This window comes from Canis lupus, chromosome 7, assembly GCF_003254725.2.
Source record: "Canis lupus dingo isolate Sandy chromosome 7, ASM325472v2, whole genome shotgun sequence".
Lineage (NCBI taxonomy): Eukaryota > Metazoa > Chordata > Mammalia > Carnivora > Canidae > Canis > Canis lupus.
The window spans coordinates 41,107,988-41,129,681 of record NC_064249.1 but is presented as its reverse complement, the minus strand read 5'-3'; the positions used below and the strand labels follow the sequence as shown (position 1 = coordinate 41,129,681).

The 21,694-nt window shown below is 58.8% G+C and overlaps 1 protein-coding gene across 5 annotated transcripts in view; it reads right to left on the bottom strand.

Moving 5' to 3' along the window:
• Positions 1 to 1,110: 1,110 nt before the first annotated feature.
• The window catches only part of MEF2D (myocyte enhancer factor 2D), a 30,839-nt gene continuing 10,255 nt past the window's right edge, over positions 1,111 to 21,694 (bottom strand). Inside the window, exons 1-12 of one of the 5 annotated variants that reach the window (XM_025430829.3) lie at positions 18,889 to 19,037; positions 16,108 to 16,299; positions 15,331 to 15,534; positions 13,890 to 14,027; positions 12,735 to 12,945; positions 12,491 to 12,547; positions 10,876 to 11,066; positions 10,483 to 10,503; positions 9,245 to 9,374; positions 5,669 to 5,912; positions 4,980 to 5,286; positions 1,111 to 4,732 (exon numbers count right to left, since the gene is read on the bottom strand). In XM_025430829.3, the coding sequence (XP_025286614.1) occupies positions 4,721 to 4,732; positions 4,980 to 5,286; positions 5,669 to 5,912; positions 9,245 to 9,374; positions 10,483 to 10,503; positions 10,876 to 11,066; positions 12,491 to 12,547; positions 12,735 to 12,945; positions 13,890 to 14,027; positions 15,331 to 15,534; positions 16,108 to 16,161 (1,569 nt within the window). In that variant the 5' untranslated portion in view covers positions 16,162 to 16,299; positions 18,889 to 19,037 and the 3' untranslated portion in view covers positions 1,111 to 4,720. Of the gene's footprint in view, positions 4,733 to 4,979; positions 5,287 to 5,668; positions 5,913 to 9,244; positions 9,375 to 10,482; positions 10,504 to 10,875; positions 11,067 to 12,490; positions 12,548 to 12,734; positions 12,946 to 13,707; positions 13,843 to 13,889; positions 14,028 to 15,330; positions 15,535 to 16,107; positions 16,300 to 18,888; positions 19,038 to 21,694 lie in introns of those variants that run through there. The other 4 variants (XM_025430830.3, XM_025430827.3, XM_025430832.3 and 1 more) reach the window with 4 other exon arrangements.

Sequence of the window (21,694 nt, the reverse complement as noted above, 5' to 3'; positions counted from 1 at the left end):
CAGAGCTGCCTCAGTGCCCACAACATGGCACCCGGGTCCCCGAGGTAGGGTGATGAGAGGAAGAGAGGTGGTAGCCACGACCCAGCCTCAGGGATCTCCTGCCTCCTGCTCTGCCAGCTGCACGGCATTGGGCACACATGCCCGCCGCGAGGCCACAAGGGCCAGGCTGGGGAACTCAAGGCCTTCAGGGAGGGGCCGGTGCGGAACTGCACCCGGGATGGCAGAAGCCTTCCTGCTGCTCCTCTCTCTCTGCCGCAGCGGAGGGAGAAGCTGCCTTCCGCAGCAGCCCCGGGAGGGAGGCAGAACAGTACAGAGCGCTGCATTTTACACATGAAGAAGCCCGGCTTGAGCACTGGGACTGACCAAGTCTGTGGCGAGCAGAGCACCGACCCCACAATGTGGACTTCGGGCACTTGTAGCCACACCGAGCCTGGGCCATACACACCCCACTGGGGGTGAGCTGGACCCAGCATCTGCCCCCCAGCAGGGCGGCACCAGGCTGGGTGGCTCCTAGGGATGCCTTCGGAGAGCAGGGGGAGGCTCCCTGGCACGTGTAAGCACCCCGGATGGACAAGAGGGCGGAGGTCCCTGCGGGCCAGTTCCTGCTGCAGAAAGCACCTCTGGGGGATCCCTGGGTGGCGCAGCGGTTTGGCGCCTGCCTTTGGCCCAGGGCACGGTCCTGGAGACCCGGGATCGAGTCCCATGTTGGGCTCCCGGTGCATGGAGCTTGCTTCTCCCTCTGCCTGTGTCTCTGCCTCTCTCTCTCTCTGTGTGACTATCATAAATAAATAAAAATTAAAAAAAAAAAAAAAAAAGCGCCTCTGATGGTCGAAGCCCTGCCGCCCTGCCCCCCCCACTCCCACTTGTTCCTGACCTGGCCTCGGAGCTGCTTCTGTGCTTCCTGGGTCCCAGGATCACTCGAACGGCTTCCCACGGGACAACTGTCTCTGTGCTGGGCCGCCTCTGCTTCTGAACCTAGAGGACACTCTCACCCGAGATCTGAAAGCACCCCCGCCCCCAGCTGAGGTGACACTTGGGCCTCTGCAGTGGCAGGCCACACAGGCCTCTCCTCCGCTAACCGCGCCAAAGAAACCAGAACCCAAGCCCAAGTATCAGAAATGTGTATTCTTTTTCTTTTAATAGTAAACCTCTTTACAACAAATATAGTGAAAGAGTTTTCAAACAAAACTCATAAGAATCCCGAGAACTTTTGTCTTCTTATTGTGTAGAATACTAAGAAAGCATCACCATACAGCACGGAAAGAAATATTGAAAACAAATCAACAGCCACACACTTGGACTCGCCCTGCCCAGGACCCAGGAGCAGCCCCAGGAGTGTGGGTGATTGTCAGGTTTGGGGGGCACCTCCATGCCTCCCCTCCCTCCCCCTTCCCTCTGGGACTTGAACGGGGAAGACAAAGAGAATCCAGATTCTCCATAGAACATTGCAGCCCCCTGCCCCCACACAAATGCCACGCCCTCCACCATTGCTTAGTGGGTGGAAAGAGGTGGCAGAGGAGAGGACAGGAGGTCCCAGGCTCCAGGTCTCTCCTCTGCCACGATAGCCTAAATTTACCCCCACCCCACCCCAGGGGATTCCAAAGAGTCAGTTAAAAATATATAGATATAGATATTTCTAGATACACTTTTACATCATTTCTCTCTCTCCAAACAAATAAATAATCATCAAGAGAAGGTGCATTACTTCCTTCCTGTCTAAGGTGGGGAGGGCTGGGTAGAGGTCAGGGGTCAGTCTTGCTGCACAGAGTGCTCTGCCACTACCCTGGAGGGAGGGTGGTGCATCCCGGGGGAATGGGAAGGTCCTCTTGCCCACAGTCCCTGAGAGCTGTGGGATGGCTGCGAGGGGAGGGGCGTGGGATGACTCCAGTGATGACTTTGGCAAACGCCCAGTTCTTAGGAGGAAGGAGTAGGTGGAGGCAAATTTGGCTTTGTGAGAGGAAGAAATAAAGCCCCCTTGAGGTCTGGGTTCTCAGGGACCCATGCGTCTGGCCAGCCAGGAGCCCCTACCCCCAAGCGAAACCCTGGGATACTACATTGCAGATATGTCACATATTCATTCACAGACCCATCCCCACCCCCGGGGAGAGAGGACACACACACACACAAACACACACACACAGTCATCAAAAGCCAGGTTTGCCGTTACAAGGCAGAGGGCAAAACTGGTGAATATTGCACCGTGAACTGCAGAGGCTCTCGTCCCCACCGCGTGTCTAGTGGTGGCCAAGCCCAGCTTACAGAGGTGGGCGGACTGCTGGCAGGAATAGCTAGGAAGGGAAAACCAGTCACTCAAGCTCCATCGAGCACCTATCACTCACCCATTCACCCATTCAGCATTTACTGCACACCAACTACACGCCAGACACTGGGCAAGGCTCTGGGGATGCACGCGCGCGCACACACACACACACACACACACACGACTACACCCTGGCATATTTCAAGGCCCTGATCAAATCTCATCGACTCTTGAAACTCCCTCTAGGAACCCATGGAGTAGGTTGGGACATGCTGTGTACCCAGTCGGCAGGTGGGGGGTTGAACTCTGAGTAAGGAGGGATCTTGGACCAAAGAAGCAGCTTCAAGAAGGAAGAGGAACATGAGTGGCACCCTGAAAGCAGGACTGGGGTGGGGGAAGAGCGGGAAAGGGAGCCACTTGTGCGTGGAACCCAGGAGAGGCAGGGCCCCAGGGAGAAGCAAATGGGCAGCTGCCAGATCCCCCCAACTGCAGCCCAAACCAGTCAAGGCTGAGGGTAGAACAGGGCAGGGGCAGGGATGGCAGGAGGGTTGAGCTGGAGGAGGGTGGAGCTGGGAGCCGGGGTTGTGCAGCACGGAAGCCCCTGTCCCACTGCCAAAACCCAGGCACATGCACACAGGCCCTCAGAGTTCGATTCACACACAGATTCACGTATAGTCCCAGATGGGCTCACAGACACACACGCACAAACACACACGCACACACACACGCACACCAATGTCCTCACAGACACGCTCAGGTCCACATGCGGTCACATACACCCCTGCTTCTGGTTCCTTCCCTGTGTCAAGTGTTGGAATACTGCAAGCGGCTGGGTCACAGAGGCAAGTCTGGACAGTCCCCTACCACTCAGCTGGGCCTGGCCTACCGTCCGCTGTCCCACTGGGATGAAACCCCCAGGCAGCGCTGCGTCCTGGGGCAGAGGAGCAGACACAGGTGAAGGGCTGGGGCACATTGCCACCCGCCACCTCGGGTCAGGCCACTTAGGATGGTCTGGGCGCCTGCCCCTCCAGTTTGATCTGTGATCCAGGACCCCTTGGGGTGGCAGCAGAGGTGGGGCGGGGGCAGGGAGGGCGGCGGGAACAACAGCAGAAGAGTCTCATCTGTACAGTACGGGCCGCGTGAGTCATTATTATTACAATATACTTTGACAAAAATAGAATCTCATTTCATATCAATACAACAACAACAAAAAAAAAACAGTTTCCTGGACTGTTACACTGCTAACGTTTTCCAAAGGTTGCTATTTACAATTACAGTAGCCAAGAGGGAAGGTGGGCTGCGGCCTGGGGGTGGTGGGACAGGAGGTAGCTGACCAGGAGGACGCCCAGAGCAGGGAGGTGGGGTCATGGGATCAGGAGCAGAGGAGCTAATAAGAGGGGCTGGGAGGGTCCAGGAGGAAAGGGGGAGGTGGGCCTCCTCCCACCCTCACGGCCACCCCAGCATCCCTCCTGCAAGGAAGAGTGAGCCCCCACTCACACCTGCCCCTGGATGCCAGGGTGCCGGTCCTGCTGGGCCACCTCACTGGAGCTTCCCCACATCTCCATACCCCCTGCACGTTGTGGCCAGCTCTCTGGGGCTGGGGTCAGCTGAGGGACGGGGAGCTATTGCACTGCATATCTTAGAGAAACTGCCAGGGAAGGAAGGGGCCCCAATTCACCCACAGCCCAGCTCTCGGCCCCCGCTCACAGCTCTCCATCTTTCTCTCGAAATGTGCTTCTGAGGGGCCCCCGCCTTAAAACCTGCCTCCAGCCTGATTCCCAGGCAGCCTTCCCAGCCTAAAAGCTCGGCCAGCATCCCACACCTTGGGGGTATAGCTCACGCAGAAATCCATGAGAGTGTGTGGTGTGTGTGCAGGGGCATGTGGGGGCCAGGCCTGCATATGCCCGTGGCCACAGAACAGCCCAGAAGCAGAGATCCTTTTCAGAAGCTGTGCCTCACTTCCCCCCAAAACACAAACCCACCCATCAAGCCGACTTTGGGGTTTCAGTCTATTGTAAGGGGTTTTGTTGTTTGGTAGGTTTTTTGGTTATTTCCCTCTATCTGGGGGATGGGGTGGGAGGGCTCCGCATGCAGGGCTCGACACCTGTCCTGTCCCAAAGGCCTATAGGGCTCCCCACCCCCTCCTGCAGCATATGTGTACAACGTGCAAAGTGTCCCCCCCTTCCCGCAAAAAACAGCCCCCCCCAGCCAGTAAAATGGTAGGGGGTGCAAAAAGAGGGATGGGAACATCCCCCTCTCCAAAGCCAGAATCCAAATTAAAAAAAATATAATAATAATAATAATATAATAATAATAATTATACACAAATGTAACCGTCAACAGGACATGGAGCACAAAAGGAAGTGGGGGTCGAGCGGGAGGAGCCCAGGGTGGGGAGGGGTGGGCGGTGAGATTGTCAACTCTTCGTCAGGGAGGCTGAGAGGAGGGGAGTGGGAATCGTCACTTTAATGTCTGCGGAGAGAGGAGAGAGATGGAGAACGGGGTGTCAGGGCCCCGGCCGCCAGCTAGGCGCCCCCTGTTTCCCTCTCCCCGCAGGGCCAGGACCCTGGGGGCAGGCCAGCTCTGAGGGTGCCTGAAGGGCAGACTGGCCTGCGGTGGGGCAGAGGCAGCCAGGAGGCCTCCCGGGTGGGGGCATGGGGTGGGGGCAGTCCCGGGGTGCAGCAGACACTGGCAGGCGGGAGGGGTGGCACTACAGTACCCAGGTGTCGAGCCGCATCCTCTTCACCGCGGGGCCCTCAGCCTCAGGCTCCGGGGCTGGACGCAGCAGGCCCAGCGTGGGCCCGAAGTCCCCCCGTCCGTCGTCCCGGTCCCCGGTCTCATAGGAGCTGCTGGCAGGGCTGCTGAGGCCATCTCCGGGCTCCGGGCGGGTGGCCGGGAACACGGCTGGCGGGGGCGGTGCAGGGCTCCGCTCCCGGCTGGGTGACACCGGCTCCGATTTGATGCTGATGTGGGGATGGGTGGTGACCGTGAGGGCGGCCCCCACGTGGGGCAGAGGGCTGCCCGGGCTGGGCACGAGGATGGAGCAGGGTAGGTACAGGACACAGAGGGGACGGGGTGTGGGGACGGGGGGTGGGGTGGGGAAGCGGCAGGGAGGGACAAGCACACAGAGGAGAGTCCAGGAGAGGGACCAAGTGCCGGAAGAGGGGAAAGAAGAGAAAGCCACGTTAGTTCTTTCTGTCCCGGGTGACTGGCATCCTGGTGCTCCTGGCTGGCTGGGGAGGGGCTCCGGGGGCAGGGATCTCCAGGCTGTGCTCAGTGTCCCATATCCTGTGGTCCCAGTGGGTGACAGAGCACTCCAGCCCCCAGCCCCGCTGAGCGAGGAGCCTACTCTTACTGCCCTCACCTCTGCCTCTCCCCACCCCCACCCCCCAGTGCCCCAGGACTCACATCAGGCTGCTGAGAGACACGGGGACCAAGTGGGGCTGTGGCTGTGGCTGCTGCTGCTGCTGCTGCGGTGGCTGGGGCGGCTGGGGTGGCTGCTGCGGCGGCTGGGGAGGCTGGGGCGGCTGGGGCTGGGGCGGCTGTGGCTGCTGCGCAGGCTGCGGCCAGGCGGTGACACCGCCTAGCGACAGCCCCCCGGGGGAGCTGAAGGTTGGGAGGGAGGAGAGCTCAGCGCTGCTCAGCTGGTAATCTGCAGGGGTGGGGGGAGAGGAGGGAAGCACTCAGCAGGCCCCCCAGCAGGGACTGCAGCTAAGGAAGCGGCAGGTGCCGTTCTCAGCAGGATAGAGGGGTGTTTTTTTAAAACACTGTTCACTCTTTTTTCCAGGTATAGGTAGCATTCTCAGAATGTCAACTCAAAAACAGAAGGGGAAAGAAGTCCAGAAGGTCTAACATACGTCTAATGGTCGTTTCTTCAACTGCCAAGTCTTCAGGAACCCTTCAGAGACAGAGTGGTAGTGAGGATGCCAGGGGACTGGCGCATTGAAGCGCACTGTCACCACCCTTCCACTCACGGCCATGGCCAGATCTTGGGACTGTCAACACGTAAGAGGAGGAGTGGCAAGGGTTTGAGCCATTGTGCGCACATCAACCCAGAGGACACACCTCTGGCCCTGGGGCCCTGAGGGGTAAAGGGGTGGCGAGGGGAACCTGCCCTCAGCACACTCGGCCAGGCTTCTGACACATTCCTCGTCAGGGGGTGCTCCTCACTTTCTACCATTTCTGTCTGAAGAACCTGATGTTTGCATGGCTGACACGGCGTGAAGTGTTCCCTGCTGCTGCCTGTCTGGGACAGTTTAGTAAAGATCCCCCCAAGAAGCCCAGGGTGGTGGCACTGTGGGGGCACACAGGCATACTCCACGTGGTACCCCTGCCACACCACCATGCTCTTACTCAAGGGGTCACGGGCCATGGCCCCATCTTTATGCAGGAAGACAGCACCACTGAGCAGCAGAACAAGAAGGTGAAGGGCAAGAGTGAGGCGGTCAGGAGTCCTGATTGCCTCCCTGAGGCCCCACGATCTGAGGCAAGTGACCTGCTCTCTACCTATGGGCCCTGCAGCCGTTGTAAGTGCGCACAACACTGTCTGGCACACAGGAGGCATTCCGAAGACTGGCCTGCTGCTGTTACTCATTCACAAACGAGGCAACTGCAGCTTATGTGTGGGGAGCCTTGGCTCCCAGCTGAGGCAAGACCCCTGCTCCTTGCTGACCTATGCTCCCACCTGGAGATGGTGACTGCTCGCCTCTGGTCTTATAACACTGTTAGCCAGCAGCTTTGAGATGCTCACACTTAAAAAGTAGAGCAAGGACATAAAGGAGCCCCAAGGCTCCACTACTTCCCATACTCATTTTATAGACAAGGAGGACACCCACCCTGGGAGACTGCACAACCTTGCCCATGACAGGGTGACGGGGGCTCCACTGCTCTCCCACAGGCCTCCCGGCAGCAACCAGGCCAGACCTCTGCAGCCAGTGTCAACAAGGGGCCAGGCCTGTCCCTTACCAGGGACGTCATCAGAGCCAGATCGCCCTCAGCCAGAACTTGAGCAGGGGCCAAGGACGATGAGCAGCGTGTTCACTGGGGTTTTGTTTACATATGGAGGGTATGTTTTCACCTGAAAACACCCACTGTCAAAACAGAGGCGGCTGCTGGGCTCCAGCAGCAAGAGGAACCAGAGCCCCTGGCTTCTGGAAGGATGTGAGGAAGCCCATACTTCCCAGCAGGGCCCTAAGGGCAGGCCCAGGGTCAGAATCTGCTTTCACACCAGATTGACAAATAGTCTAAAGTCTGGTCTTGCCAGGCACCTATTTGGGCTTCACGGACATGCGCTAACCTCCCCTCCAGCTTCAAGAGCCTGCGAGGCCCGGAGAAAATGGCAGGAAACTACCACCACGTTTAGGGATTCCCAAAAACAATGGCTCCTGGGACACTAGGGTAGCTCAGTGGTTGAGCATCTGCCTTTGGTTCAGGTCGTGATCCTGGGGTCCTGGGATTGAGTCCCACATTGAGCTCCCCACAGGGAGCCTGCTTCTCCCTCTGCCTCTGTCTCTGTGTCTCTTGTGAATAAATAAAATCTTTAAAAAAAAAAAAAACAAACAAATAACAAAATAATGGCTCCTGAAAAGTAGTCTGTGCTACCCTCAGGGAGCCTCAGAGACCTTCTGCACACCCACAACTTTTCCAGACGAGGAGACTGGCCCCCAGGGGCACTGCCACCTGAGGATGGCAGCAGGCATGAGGACAGGAATGTGCAGGGATTAACTACACAGTTGGCTGAGAGAACCTGGACTCAGACATACGTGGCTGGGTGGCTCCAGCTCGCACCTGCCCTAAGGGGCTGCCCAATGTCTTGGCCTGGCTTCTAGATTTTGACCCATGAGAAAGAGACAGGATTTGGGGAGGATTTGCACAGGTGCCTGGAACAGGGGCTTGGGTAAGTGGGAGAAGTTTAGGGGCTTTTTGGTCTAGTCTGAGCTCCTCACAAAACAGCCATAGCATGAGCCATCACAGGTGAGGGAATCTGCAGGTGGCTGAGGTCTTGGCAGGAGGAAACAAATGCTCCAACATGATGTGCCATGGCATTTCCTCATGGGGAAGTCTTTCCTGACCCAACAATGTGGAGTGCAAGCCAGGATGGCCGAGAGCCTCACAGACTGCTCCTGGGAGGGGACAGTGGGTGACATAGGCCAGTCAACCCCGGGGACCCAGGATGGCCTGGGCACTGGGTGTCCTGTCCGAATTCTTTATCCCTAGACCTCTCCCCTGTCTCCAAGTGGCTCTCCACCTTCACCACTCTGCCCGAGGTTCATCAGTGCCCTCCCTCCCTGCCCCATCACCCCACCAGGGAGCGCCCATGGGTAGACGCCCTCCCCTTCCTCCCTGTGCAGAGAGCTCCCTCTTGGCTTTCCTGGGAGACTGAGTAACACTTCCTGCTGGGCTTCCTCTCTCTGGCCTCCACCTGTCTTCTCTCCCTTATTTCCTTTTTTTCCAGGAAGCCCTGCAGACCAACCGTGCCCCCTTCCCAGTCCCCCACCCTGAGCATCCTGAATCATCCACTCAGCCCACCTCTGGCCTGCTTCTCCTCAGATGGGAGGGTCCCTAAGGGCAGGGACTCCTTTTTCCATTAGGTCCTATATTAAAAATGAGGATACCCAGTTATTAATTTGAATTTCAGACCAAATAATGAATAATTCTTCAACATTTTAGCAGAACGTCTTTGACGCATACATATCCTAAAAGATTATTCGTTGTTTTATTTGAAATTCAAATTTCAGTGGGCATCCTGTTTCCATCTGCCTGAATCTGGCAACCTTAATGAGGTGGGGGCTCCCCCAAATCGAATGCCTTCCTCAGACTGGAGCACCCCCCCCAGGAAACAGAAAACATCTATTCCCCTCTGGTTCCGCCCTCGCCTCAAGGCCAAGGTGCATGCAACTACACAGACGGTCAGTTGATGGATAGATGGACGGTCACTTGACGGACAGACAGGCAGGGGCTGGCTCCCCTGGCTTGAGCACTCACCTGTGTTGTAGGCAGTGGGCATGGAAGAGAAGGGGAGGCCCTGGCTGAGTAAACTTGGTGTTGCCACGGAAACCACTGGCGTGGTGAGCGAGTGGGTAGACTGGGAGGCCCCAAGGCGCTGGGCATTGTTCTGCAGGAAGAAAGGGTCTGTCACCAGGTGGCAGAAGGGTGGGCTGCTTTACCCTGGCCCTCTGTCCCAAGTCCAAGCTGGGGCCCCTGCCCCCCAAGGCCTGGGTGGACGCCTGAGCACAGAGGCCCCCGCAGACACACATGAATGCTGGCGCATTCACAGAGAGGCTGAGACCACAGAGGGAAGCATGCACACGTGCAGAGGCGCGTTGGCCCTGGGGCCTCGGAGAGCAGGCCCAGCTGTCTTCCCCACCCATCACACGGCCATACATGCCCTGCCAGAGCACTGTGGCATCTGTGCGGGGAACGCGGGGCCTGGCGTGGCGTGTGCCTGCGTGTGCGCACACACGTGTGTAGGGCTGTCGGCTCCATCTGCCGCTGAGTCACTTGTTTATTCCAGCTCCATGCCGGGGCCGAAACTGCCGCTGTGTTGGCCGCCAAAGCCCGCCTGCCTTTTCCAGCCTCTCTGGCCTCTGTGAGGGAGTTGGGGAGGGAGGAGCTCCCACCCTGCTCCTGGCTGAGGGTGAGTCTGAGGTGCATGCATGGCTGCATGTGCCTGAGCGCATGTGGTATGCACGCAGGACTGACACGGGGAGGCGGGGAGGAGATGGGGAGCCCCCACCACAGCCAACTCGGGCCTTGCCCTGGGCCTCAGCCGCCTGGGGGAGATGGCTGTCACGGTCCAGCGGGCAACCTTCCTAAGGAGGTCCCTGTCCCGGGACGGAGTCAGAGGCCACGTGGGGCCCAGCCCTCCTAAGGCAGGCATCCCGGGGTGCATCCCTGGGGCTAGCCCACTCCCCTTGTGTGCGCGCACATGCACATACCAGAGAAGGGGTGTCTGCATGAACACAGCATCGCGTAGTACAGACACCCACACACACACAGGTATGAACACATGTGTCTGACCCCAATCCCTGCCCCATTCACCACTGTACCCTGCTAGGCACTGAGCAGGACTCCTGGCAAATAACCACACACACACACACACACACCCCCACAGCACACCCACAAGGGAGAGGGCAGGAACGCAGGGACACTCATGCAGGGGTGCAGAGCCACAGCAGACCCAGAGTATGAAGCCACTGCACGCATCTCAGGGCCTCACTTACCAGATCTAAATGGTCCTCAGTCTGGGAGCAGAAATAAAACCAAGGGGCAGTTCAGTCTGCGAGCTCTGCCCTCCCCTCACACCCCTGTCCCCACAGCCACCCCATCTACCTCTCTGCATTGGAGCAGAATGGCTGTCCAGCCAAGGAGGACTCCAGAAAATGCCACATCCCAAAGCCCACCAGTTAGGAAACCTTCACAATCCAAGTCTCAAATCCCTGCCATTGTCCTCCTCAGCCAGAACCTTCTCTCCCGTCCCTTCCTACTGCCCCTGTGAGCGGCCCTTCCAGTCTCCCTCAGACAGTCCCACTGCTGGCTAACCTGCATGTCTCCTGCTGGAAGCTGGCTTTCTCCCATCCCCCAGCCCCTGCCACCTGGTGCACAGCACCACTCACCAAATGATGCATCAACCCCTTTCCTCCCTGGGAGGTGATGACCCTCAGGTCAGGCTTGCGGCTGGGGGCTCCAAGCTGGGCGCTGTGGGTAGGTGGGGGTGGAGACTTGGCAGGGATGCCCTTGTTTAGACTGTTGCCATTGGCCACGGGGAGGAGACCGGGGGACGCCCGGGCACTGACGTAGCCATTCCCTGAGAGGAAGAGATGCGGGTAAAAAGAGAGACACGGACCCAGCCCCTGGCCCGTGTGAGAGAACTCCACGCACAGGCTCACAGGGGATGCTGAGCTCTGCAGTCCTCCCCTAAACCTTCCCTGTCCTGGGAGAAGGGGAGAAGCCCCCTTACTATGGAATTATGGGTTCATCACCCTGCAGTAGGAGCGCCACGGCTGCAGGAAGGACAGGAAGCCATAGTGGCCTAGCCCCACCTGCTTCCCTCCTTTTGGTCTCACATGCCAGAAGTCCAGCACCTTCTGATCCCATGACCTGGCCCAACTGGCTCACAGAGACCCAGGCCTCTGCAAGGACCCCAGCCCCCGAGGCACACCGGCCAGGAGACGGGGTGCTGTGATTGGGACGAGCATGTGACAGGATGCTCACAGCTCTGGGGAAGATGAGCCACGCGCTGGTGGCGGTGTTGTCACTGGTAATGGGGCACTGATCACACGGCCACCACCACAATTAGACAGGTGACAACAAGCGTAATCACCACCTGTGCATCTGCTCCACACTCCACAATCTACACATGGCTCTCACGTGCATATTATCTCATTTAATCCTTAACGCTAACTGCGCAAGGCAGACAGGCCATTGATTAGTCCTGCTCACAAAACAGCAAACTCAAGGCCTGGTTTGTGGAGGCGCAATGACTTGTCCAGGGCAACACAGGTGGCCAGAGGCCAGGCCAGGGCTCCCACCCACACTCCACATACTGGGCCTGAGGACCTGAAGTGATGCCACGTCCTGAAGCCTGAAGGCCTTTCTCCGGCCCTTTCCTTGGAGAGGAAAGGGCAGTCACCATCCCCTCTACTTCCCAACCCCAGTACACAATCACTACCAAGGAGCTATTACATGTTGCCAGGGGCTTGGCTGGGGGTTCTAAGCCCAGAGAAGTAGGGACGACCACAGACACAAGTGTCACCTTGTTCCATCCCCTGAGAGCACACTGTTCCCCTGGAAGTGCAGGCCGCCTTCATCCCAATTCCCGGATCACTCCAGGAATGGCAGGAATGTCAGAGTGACGTCAATGGTGACATTCGAAGTCATAGTCACCCGCCGGACAACAGCACAGGGCAGGAGGCTGTCGGCGGCCAGGGGTCTGCGTGGGAGCGAGTTGGCAAACCACACACTCGCCCCCTCAAATCCCACCCAGGTGCCCCCACTCATCAGAGAAGACTTGCATCTTCTCCCCCAACTAGAAACATTGGTCCATTCTTCCAGTTTGCCCAGAATTCCCTGAGCCTGCATCTGATGATCACCCACACCCATCAGTGCTTCAGACGACCTCAGGTTCGACATCCAATTCGGACCCTGGAACCTTCCTCCAGTCAAATCGGGGTCCCTTGGGTCCCTGGGCCTGCGAGGCCACTGAGCAGGCAGGTGGGCAGCCGCACTCACCGACAGGGCTGGGGCAGGCTCCATTAGCACTGTTGAGTTCTCCCCCCAGCATGGCCCCTGGGAACAAACAGAATCACGGTGAGCCGCCAAGACAGCCCTTCCAGCCAGGCTCAGGGACCGCATAGCAGAAGGAGCCCAGTCCCTTCCCTCAGGAGCCACATGAGCCACAGGATGCTGTGTTGGGTGACACTCACTGCCAGCAGGAGAACCCCAAGGCCTCCAGCACCCCTCATCCCCACCTCACCTGCGCTGGCTGGCCGCTGTGGCAGGCCCGGGGACACGCTGTTCCTCTGCAGCGCTGGCTGCTGGGGGGACAGGAGCCGTGGGTCCGTGAGGGATGACGTCACCAAGGAAGGGGTGACCAGAGAGCCGCTGGGATTGCTGAACTGCAGTGAGCTCTGGTTGGACACAGGCACCGTGACAGGCATGGCAAAGTTGGGGGCTGGCACGGCTGACTAGACGGGAAATGGAGAGGAGGGGTCAGGCCAGGGGGCCCCTTACCCTGGATCCACTTTGCCTGAGAGGGCAGGCAAGTTTTCTTCTTGTTTCTGGACTATGTGTCCGAGGGCTAGCAGCTCAAGGTCTCTGCCCTGGACCTTCTGGGGTTGGGGCGGAGTACACTGGAGGGAGCGCTCTGGGACCGAGCTGTGGCCCAGAGAACAAGAACGGGCTCTGCTTACTGCAGACAGGACCAGGGACACCCAGAGGCCCCAGCGGAGGCAGGTTAGTCCTCAGCCAGGCAGGACACACAGGGAGCAGGTTAGAGGGCCTGAGTACAGACCCAAACGCACCCACACAGCTGGGAAGGGCCTGCACTGAGGGTCAGGACCCGTGGCACCTGCACTCTCTCAATCGTGCACCTCACTGCCTTCCCTAAACACTCCTGAGCATCTCAGGCCAGGGGTGTTACAGTGGGCCAACGGGCACTCTGCCCAGAGGTGACCTGCACAATGAACATGGCCCCTACTCTCGTCACCTAAAGTTCTCACGTCAACTACACACGCCTTGTGGGAGATCGGGACACTCTCCAGGCTGATGCTCTGTCCCAAGGGAGTCTCAGCAAAGGTCACGGGTGTTCTGTGACCAAGGCCAGCGGAGCCTCGGTGGTCACCGACAGCCCTGGCATGGCTTGGAGCAGCATGTCCATCAGGGGCAGTCGGGGGCCGGCGCGAAGCCACACCATGCACCACAGGGGACTGCTCCATGCGACTACTCACGGCCAGTCTATAACTCTGCATCATTTTATCAAACTCCTCGTCTATCTTTTTATACTTCTCCTCCGTCTGGGGGGTCAGGGCAAACACCTCGTCCACCTCAGGGCTCTCACACTCCCTGTGCTTCTTGTGCAGCGCCTGGGGGGGCCGGGAGGGGCCGAAGGAGACAGGTGAGTGGGGCTCACCCCGTAGCGCCGGAAGAGCCCGTCCAGCTCCTCGCTGGCGCGCCGATACTTGTCTTCCAGCAGGGGGCTCTGCTCCAGTGAGTCCTCCCCATCAGGCTCGGGGCTGTCACAGCCGTTGAAGCCCTTCTTCCTCAGCGTCTGCAACCACGCCAGGGCGTCAGCCAGCCTTCAGCCCATCTGTCCACAGGTGAGGCCCCCCACCCCGCCAGCCAGCCTCCCCGGAGCTCACCCCTGCCTGACCCTGGGGCCTTCCCACTTTGCCCCCACCTCCCTTCCTCTGGGTCCCCAGCATTTCCTGACCTCCCCTCCCCACTCTGGGGCACCGTGTGAAGGTGTGCTGGGCGGGGCCTCGGGCCCCAGGGCCCACTACACATAGCAGGCAATGCGGAATACACAGAATGTGGGAGGCAGAGCCCTGCTCCTCAGGTGACAGGTGGGGAGGGACCCTGGGGGGCCAGCCTCTGCCTGACCAGCCTCTGGAAGCTCAAGGGGGAAGGCAGTCAGGGCCTGCTGTTGCCCATTTGGTCCCTGGGTTTGGCTCACAGGGAGAGGGGGAGAGAAGGAGAGAGGGAGGCAGAGGGAGAGGAAGCCAGGTTCATTGAGCTCCTGCTATGCGACACCCCTATGCTGTCCTTGCCCAGGGGCCAGGGCTTCTCCCATGTGTCCACGCCGAGGCAGAGTGACCCCAAAGCTACCCTCTTCATGCTCAAAACATCTTCATAGAGACTTGTTTCGTCTTTAAAGTGACTAACGAATGTACAGTTTATATCCTAGTCTAGAGTAAAGCTGTTTCTCTATCATAAAACCAAGGTAACTTTCTCCAAATCTTGGGAGTTCCAGTCCCTGTCCAGGAAGGCAAGCCTGTGGCTTCCCAGGCACCTGCCTCATTGGCAGAAGCTCTGTTCCCTGAAAGCACACACACCCTCGTGTGAGAAGCAAGAACTGTCTCATTCCAGTTCCACCACACCCTCCAGAGCTCTTGCTGGGCCCGTGTCGCAGAGGTGAGTACCACGGCCCGGGGAGGCTGACCCACTGGCCCCAGGCCATGTGGTCAATAAAGGCCATCGCTGGCTTCCAAAGCCCACGTCCTTCAACAGCTTGCAATGCTGGCTCTTTCTGAAACAGGAGATTGAATCCCAGGGACCCACAAATGGACAAAGATTGAGCAGGAGAGATGGAAACAGAGGGAGACAGAGACAGAGACAGAAGAGTCAGATGCAGAAGCAGACCAAGCATGGAGAAGGAGAGAAAAAGACAGCGAGAGCGAGCCACAGAGGAGACAGAGCAGAGGGACGTCTGGCCAGCCTGACCAGCACGAGCAGATGCAGAGGGCTTGGGTGGCAGTGGGCCAGGTGGGCAACCCCACCCACCTCCTGGGCCCTGGCTCATGGGAGTAGAGGTGGGTGTGGACGGGGCAAGGGGCGCAGGGACATGGGCCCACCTCAATGATGTCGGCGTTGGTGCGGCTCTCATGTGGCTCGTTGTACTCTGTGTACTTGAGCAGGACCTTGTCCATGTCGGTGCTGGCGTACTGAAACAGCTTGTTGGAGTGGTTGAAGATGATGAGCGCAATCTCACAATCACAGAGCACGCTCAGCTCATATGCCTTCTTCATCAGCCCGAACTTGCGCTTGGTGAATGTCACCTGCAAGTGGGGGAAAGGGCGGCAAGGTCTGGCTCAGTCACAGCCTACCTGGGGGCGAGGGGTGGTGCGCTGGCCCGGGGGTGGGGGGGGACAGGCCAGCTCCTCTCTGCCCACGTATGGCCAAGACGTGGCCTGGAGCCACCTCACTGAAGAGAGAGGGTCTGGATGGACAGAACATACTGCTGAGCTGGGGGCCGTGAAGAGAGCAGGGAAGGAGATTGGAAGGGCTTCCCACATCCTCCCCTAGGATAGGAAGAGGTGGAGAATTCATCTTGGGGAAGGGGGTGTGCCCAGGCCTGGCCTGAGGCTCCTGTATGGTTCCTGGGTGGGAAGGGGGTGGGCACAGGTCCACCTGCCTACAGCAGCACATGAGCCTTAGAGTTCTGGGACACAGGGTTCCAAGAACTGCAGGGATGTGGAGGCTCCTCTCCTCCCAACTCAGTCCTTCCCCTTCCGCAATAGCCTCCAGAGGTCCCCTCCTCCTGGCAGCCCTCTTGGACTGGCAGGAAGGAGTGGAGGCAGAGGCCAGCTTCCTGCTCTCACCCACTCTATGTGCCTCCAAGACCACCTCACCTGTCGGTTCCGCTCATCAGTGATTCGCTGAATCTGAATCTTTTTCCTCCCCATCTTCTCCGGGGATCCTCAGTGCTAGGGAGGGGAGGGGATCGCTGGGTGGCAGGTCTCGGCACACCTTACACTGTGCTCATGAACGGCCTGGGACCAGGGCTCAGTTCATGGTCTGCAGGATACCTTCTGTACAGCGTCCTGGGAGAGGAGGGTCATGAGAGGACTGTGAGCCCAGCGACCGCCAGCACACAGGCTCACAGCACCCCCCAGAAAGGCTGGCGATGTCCAGCCCCATCCTCAACACCGAGACTCCCCGAGGTAGTCGCATGCCTTGGCCAGGTACAAGTTCACACCCAGGGCCTCGGGTCCAGGCTCTTTCTGCAACAACTGTGCTGCTCTCAGGTTCTAGATTGGAGCTGGCTTCCAAGGCTCTGGGTCCTGGAGAATGCCTCATGCCCTTTCGTCCCCAGAACCTGCCTTGAATAGAGACATCTGGGTTTGCCAGCTGCTACTCTGGCCTGGGATGGTCCCAGCCCCAGCCCTGTCGGGGACAACACCTGCTAAAGTAGTGCACAGCTCAAGAATACACTAGAGCAGCTCAGAGCCCTGGAGCCTGGGGTCCAAGAGTGGGGGTGGGGCTGCAGAGCCCCTCTCTCCCTTCCCACAGGGCTGCTCCACATTCTTCTGTTTTACACAATGGGCCTTGACCTAAAAGTTTCATTTGGAGAGACAGTAATGCTGCTTAAAATAAACAAACCATCCCTCCAGAGCAGAGTCTGCAAACTTTTTTGGAAAAGGGGTAGAAAATGATTATTTCAGGCCCTGTAGGTCACACGGCTCCGTACAACTACCTGGCTGCCCCTGAGGCAGGAAAGCAAACGAGGGTGGTGGAGTACCAATAAACTCAGATCTGTAACAACAGGCCCAGGGCCCCTAGGTCCATAGTTCGCTGCCTGCTGCTCCGGAGTAACATGCTGTGTCTAGGATCAGAGTTGAGTCTAGGTTCCCAACCTTGTTCATCTTGAAGCTTGGAGACAGTATAGGGCCGCTGGAGTGCACCGAGGAGGCTGCTGACAGCCAGGTGGAGGCAGGCGTCAGGCAGAGGGACCCCCATATCAAGAACCCAGAGACCAATAGTGGCCCCCACATGAAGAACCCCAATTCTGCAGCCAAGCGGGGAAGCAGTGCCTCTGCACTCTACAACTCCAAGAGGAGAGGGCACGTGGGGACAGAGGCCCAGCCTGACCCAGGAAAGGTGCCCACTCCAGGTGTGGGCAGCACCCAAACAGGCCGGGTGAGCCCTCAGGAACTGGAAGGACCCCAGGTGGGATGGAAGCATACAATGACCCCAGGGCCCCATCAGCTGCCCAGGAGAATCAGATGTGAAGACTTCTGGAGAAGATGGAGAGGGCCAGAGAGCAGGAGGCCCACACTTTCTAAGGCGGCTCTGGTTGGGTCTTAGGAAGAGAACCCACCCCTCCAGAGATCCTCTTTCACAGAGCTCCAGGCAGAGACCCTGCCGCAGAGTCCAGGGAGGTGGGTTTTCACTACCCCTGACTTGGGTCAAGGTGACAGGCACACCTGTGCTTAGGGACCCCTCCCCAGCCCCCACGTCCAGGGGCTGCTGAGTTTTCCTGGAGACTTTCCAGCCTCACTCAATCACGGCCCCCTAAGTACCACATAGACGCTGAAGTTTGGCCTTGGCATCCCAGCCAAAGAGGGCAGGGAGAGGGGAGCCAAAGATGGGGAGGGGAGTCCATGGACTTCAGAGGAGCCAGGAATACCCCTTCCCACCCTTTCCCGACACCAGGCCTGTCCCTCAGGCTCTCCCTAGCTCAGCTGGAAAGAGTTTCTGCTCTGTCCCAAGGCATTCAGGAAATGCCACTCCCTCATGGCTAGAGGGATCCTCCACCCCCTCTCCTGAGAGCCTCTTCCTCGTCCTTGACATCTCCCTGGGCCCTGGGCCTCCTACTGGCCCCTCTCACAACACCGACATAGCCCAGGTGGCCCTGAAGTCACCCCATCCCTTGCCTGTGGCCCCATCTTGGCCAAGCCCCACTTCAAAGGCCCCAGCCCAAGGACGTCAGCTTCCCGGCCTCCCAGTGCAACTCTAAAGCTGTGTTTTTCAGAGCCAGGTGGTCTGGGCTTGGCAGGGAGGGTGGAGAGGGCACGCAGAGGACGGGACTGAGAGGACAGCTATTTCAGTGAGATTCTCTAGCCTGGCCTTGAAAGCCCTGGTAGGGACCACTTAAAGCTGTCATGGCCGCGCTCCTGTGTTCAGAGCATTCACCTTCCTTCCATCACCCATTTTCCTGTCTTCCACTCACTGCCTTTTGTGCAGAAGCAAATCCTTGCTGAGATGTGGCCTCTATCAGCTTCGGGCCAATTCTCTCCCTTCCTCCAAGTGGGGATAAGAACCCTCTCTGTGCTCCCATGATCCTCCACAAAGTCATCCTGCAGCCTGCCCTCATTCCTTTGGTTCTCAGGGTACCCTGTCCTTTCCCTTCTCACACTTACCACCACAGCACATTAGTTACAACTCCGCCCTTCTACCTGATGCCTGGCTCCCAAGGAGCCGGAGCTTCACGAGGGCAGGCTCCACATCTGCCCTTTCTGCCATTCCACCCTCTGCAAGGAGGAGCTCGGGAACTGTCTCTCCGGGAAGGGACTGTTTTCCTGATGCGACCCTGTGAGAAGTCCGTCTTGTGGTCTAACTCCGGTCAGTCCTGCTGCAGGACCTACATCCTCTCACTCTGCCCCTGAACTTGGACTCCAGACACCACCTACCCTCCAAGCATGCCTGCCCCTTCAGGACAGGCCTCAATCCTCCCCATCCTCAGGCTGGCTGGTGCAGAGGGTGAGACTCTGAAGTCTTCTATGGAGCAGCCCTGAGCACATGGAGATGGAGAGGATGGGGTTGCTTAGGCAACTGTCGCCTGGCAACCAGCTCCCTGGCTGATCTCCTACACCACCCCCCCACCCCCGCTTCATGCTGGGGGAGCTGGGATGCGAGAGGGATCAGGGCTGAGGAGACAGGGAAGCCACAGAGACCCCCAAGCATCCTCTGACCAGAGGGGAGTCGGGGATGAAAAGACCAGGCCCCATATCCCCAGCCTCTGCCAGGGTAGCCCCAAGCACTTTCCTAATGCCACATTTCCAGGGCTGCCCACTGCTACTCCTACCTCCGTGCCAACACTGCCAGAGGACGAGATGCCCCTGCCTTGGGCAGTCCTTTCTCCTATCTAGCTAGAAGCCCTCCTACGGAGCAGGCTGAGTCTGTAATAATCTCTTTCCCCTTCTAACTATCTATCCACTCTACATTGCTGCAGTCTCCAAGAGCCCTGGGGCGAGAACATGAACTCACTGCTGACTTTGGAAGAAGGGAGGCTGGGGCCCGGAGGGGTGGGGTGGGGGGGGGTGGGCACAGAGAACCCTATACTGACCCTATCCAAGCTATGAAGGCCCATCCTGTCCCACTTCCCTCCTACTCAATTAGGAAGAGCCTAGTGAACAACTGGACTGCCTTAATTAGCCCTCTGTCTAATTACCTGACCCTCTGCCAGGAGCCAGAGGCCTGGGCACCTGCTCTCCAGATGTGCACCTCTTCCCTGGCCCGCACCCCTGCTTCTTTTCTTCCTCTGGGAAGCCCTCCCAGACCTGGCTTTTGGCCGTCTCTCCCAGAGCCCAGGGCTTGAGGGGGCTTAGCAAGATGCCATAGAGACAGGGGATTGCAGGATGGCTTTCCAGCTCGGGTGGCTCCCGGGCCCACCTGACCTCAGGCCACAGCTAGGACTCCTTGGGCTGGCGGCATCTGTGTCACCAAAAGTAGCCCTTGGAAGGCTCCAGCTGCTTCTGCTTCTGCTTCTCTCACTTAAGGCAGCGCTGGCAGGTCAGAGTTGGGCAGGGCGGGCCTCCTGGGGTTGGGAAGAGACCCAAAGAGCAGAGGGGGCGGGAGGAGGCGGCTGGGCTGAGTCCAAGGGAGCCAGGCACAGACCCACCTTCTGTAGGTGGCAGGGCAGTGTAGGTGGCGGCAGAGAAGCCCCCAGCAAATGAAGAACAGAGAGGACGTGGGGCAGGAGGCTCCTTCGACAGTATCTCTGACTGAGGAGGAGGGGCTGAGGGAACCAGAGGTGGTGGGAAATCCAGAGGGACCCAGAGGCCAGCCATTCGTCCAAGCCAGCCATTTGTCTAAGCCGGGATCCATACCCAATAGGAACCCACGGGTGTGTGTGTGTGTGTGGGGGGATCGACATGCAAATGAACTGCAAACAATATGCAAAACGTACCCTAAAAGGGGTCTTAGGCTGGAGGGGGCATGGGAGGAAACACAGGCCCCTGCCTCCCCCAGTTTAACACCTCTTGGTACCTGAGCAATATTCAAACCATTCTCAGGTTTCAGAATGATGTTATCTCAGTTCCTGTGTGAGGGTGGCCTGGGGCCAGTGGGGCGAGTGCGGGTGGGGGGTGGGGGGGGTGGTCAGGGCAGCCTCCAGGAGCTGCAGCTGCTGCGGCAGGGCTACCCTTCCTGGGGAGCCCAGAAGTGTCTTCTAATAGCTAGCCTCCAGCTCCTCTCTCCCACCTCCTCATGGCCCCACATCTGCTGCCCTAATCCCAGGGGCTCACGGAACCAGAAGGCATCTGCTTCCAGAGCTGCCACACCACAGCCGGTCAAAATGGAGCCAGGGCCCAGAGAGGCTGAGTGAGCAGCCTCCCATCACAGAGCGCTGGGCTTCTACCCTGTTCTCTGCACAGTGAGAAAGGCAGCTCTCATTAGGCAGGCCCTCCATCCCTTCCTCCTGGGCTGCTCTAGGCTGCAGGCTGTGGACTGCAGGGGAAGGCAGCAGGCGCTGGAGACAGCTGTCATCCCTTCCCCTTGGCTGGGCTGCAGGGCATGAAATAAGCAGCAGGCACTGGGGGAGGGGGTGACAATCCAATCCACCTGTCACCCCCACACTCAGGCGGCCTCAAGCAGCCTGCTCACTAACGAGGGAGGAGGCGTGGGTGAGGCAGACACAGAGGAGGGTGGTAGAGGGGGACGGACACACAGATGCGCAAGAGAGGCAGAGAGGCCGAGAGGAAGGCCGCGTGCAAGGGGTGGAGACAGAGATGGAGGAGCAGAGGGTCAGAGCAGAGAGGGCAAGACCCTGAGCCCCATGGGAAACAGGACTCTGAGACCTGTGCCCAGATGCTGGGCTGGGCATGCACGAGCACAACTGGAAGGCACGCAAGGCCTGCCCTCTGAACACCTGCAGTCCAGCCAACAGACAGACCAGGGGAGGGCAAGTCCACCGAGGGAGTGAGCAGGGCCAGGAGGCCCTTGGGGCCAAGAGGACTTGACCCAGACCCAGCAAGGAGGGTCTCCTGAGTGCCATCTCCATTTCCACCCCAGCGCAGGGCTCACAGCCCTCCTGGCCACTCTCAGAGTGCGGCCTCTTGCCTGGAAGCAGAGACACACTGAGGTGCACTGTGGAAGATGAGGCGGGAAGGTAAACCCAGTGACAGCCCTGTACCACATGTGCAGACAGAGGGTGCCGGGGTTCACAGCCCCTAGGGTATATGCGGGGAGCCTGCCTCCGCAAACCCTGAAGTCATG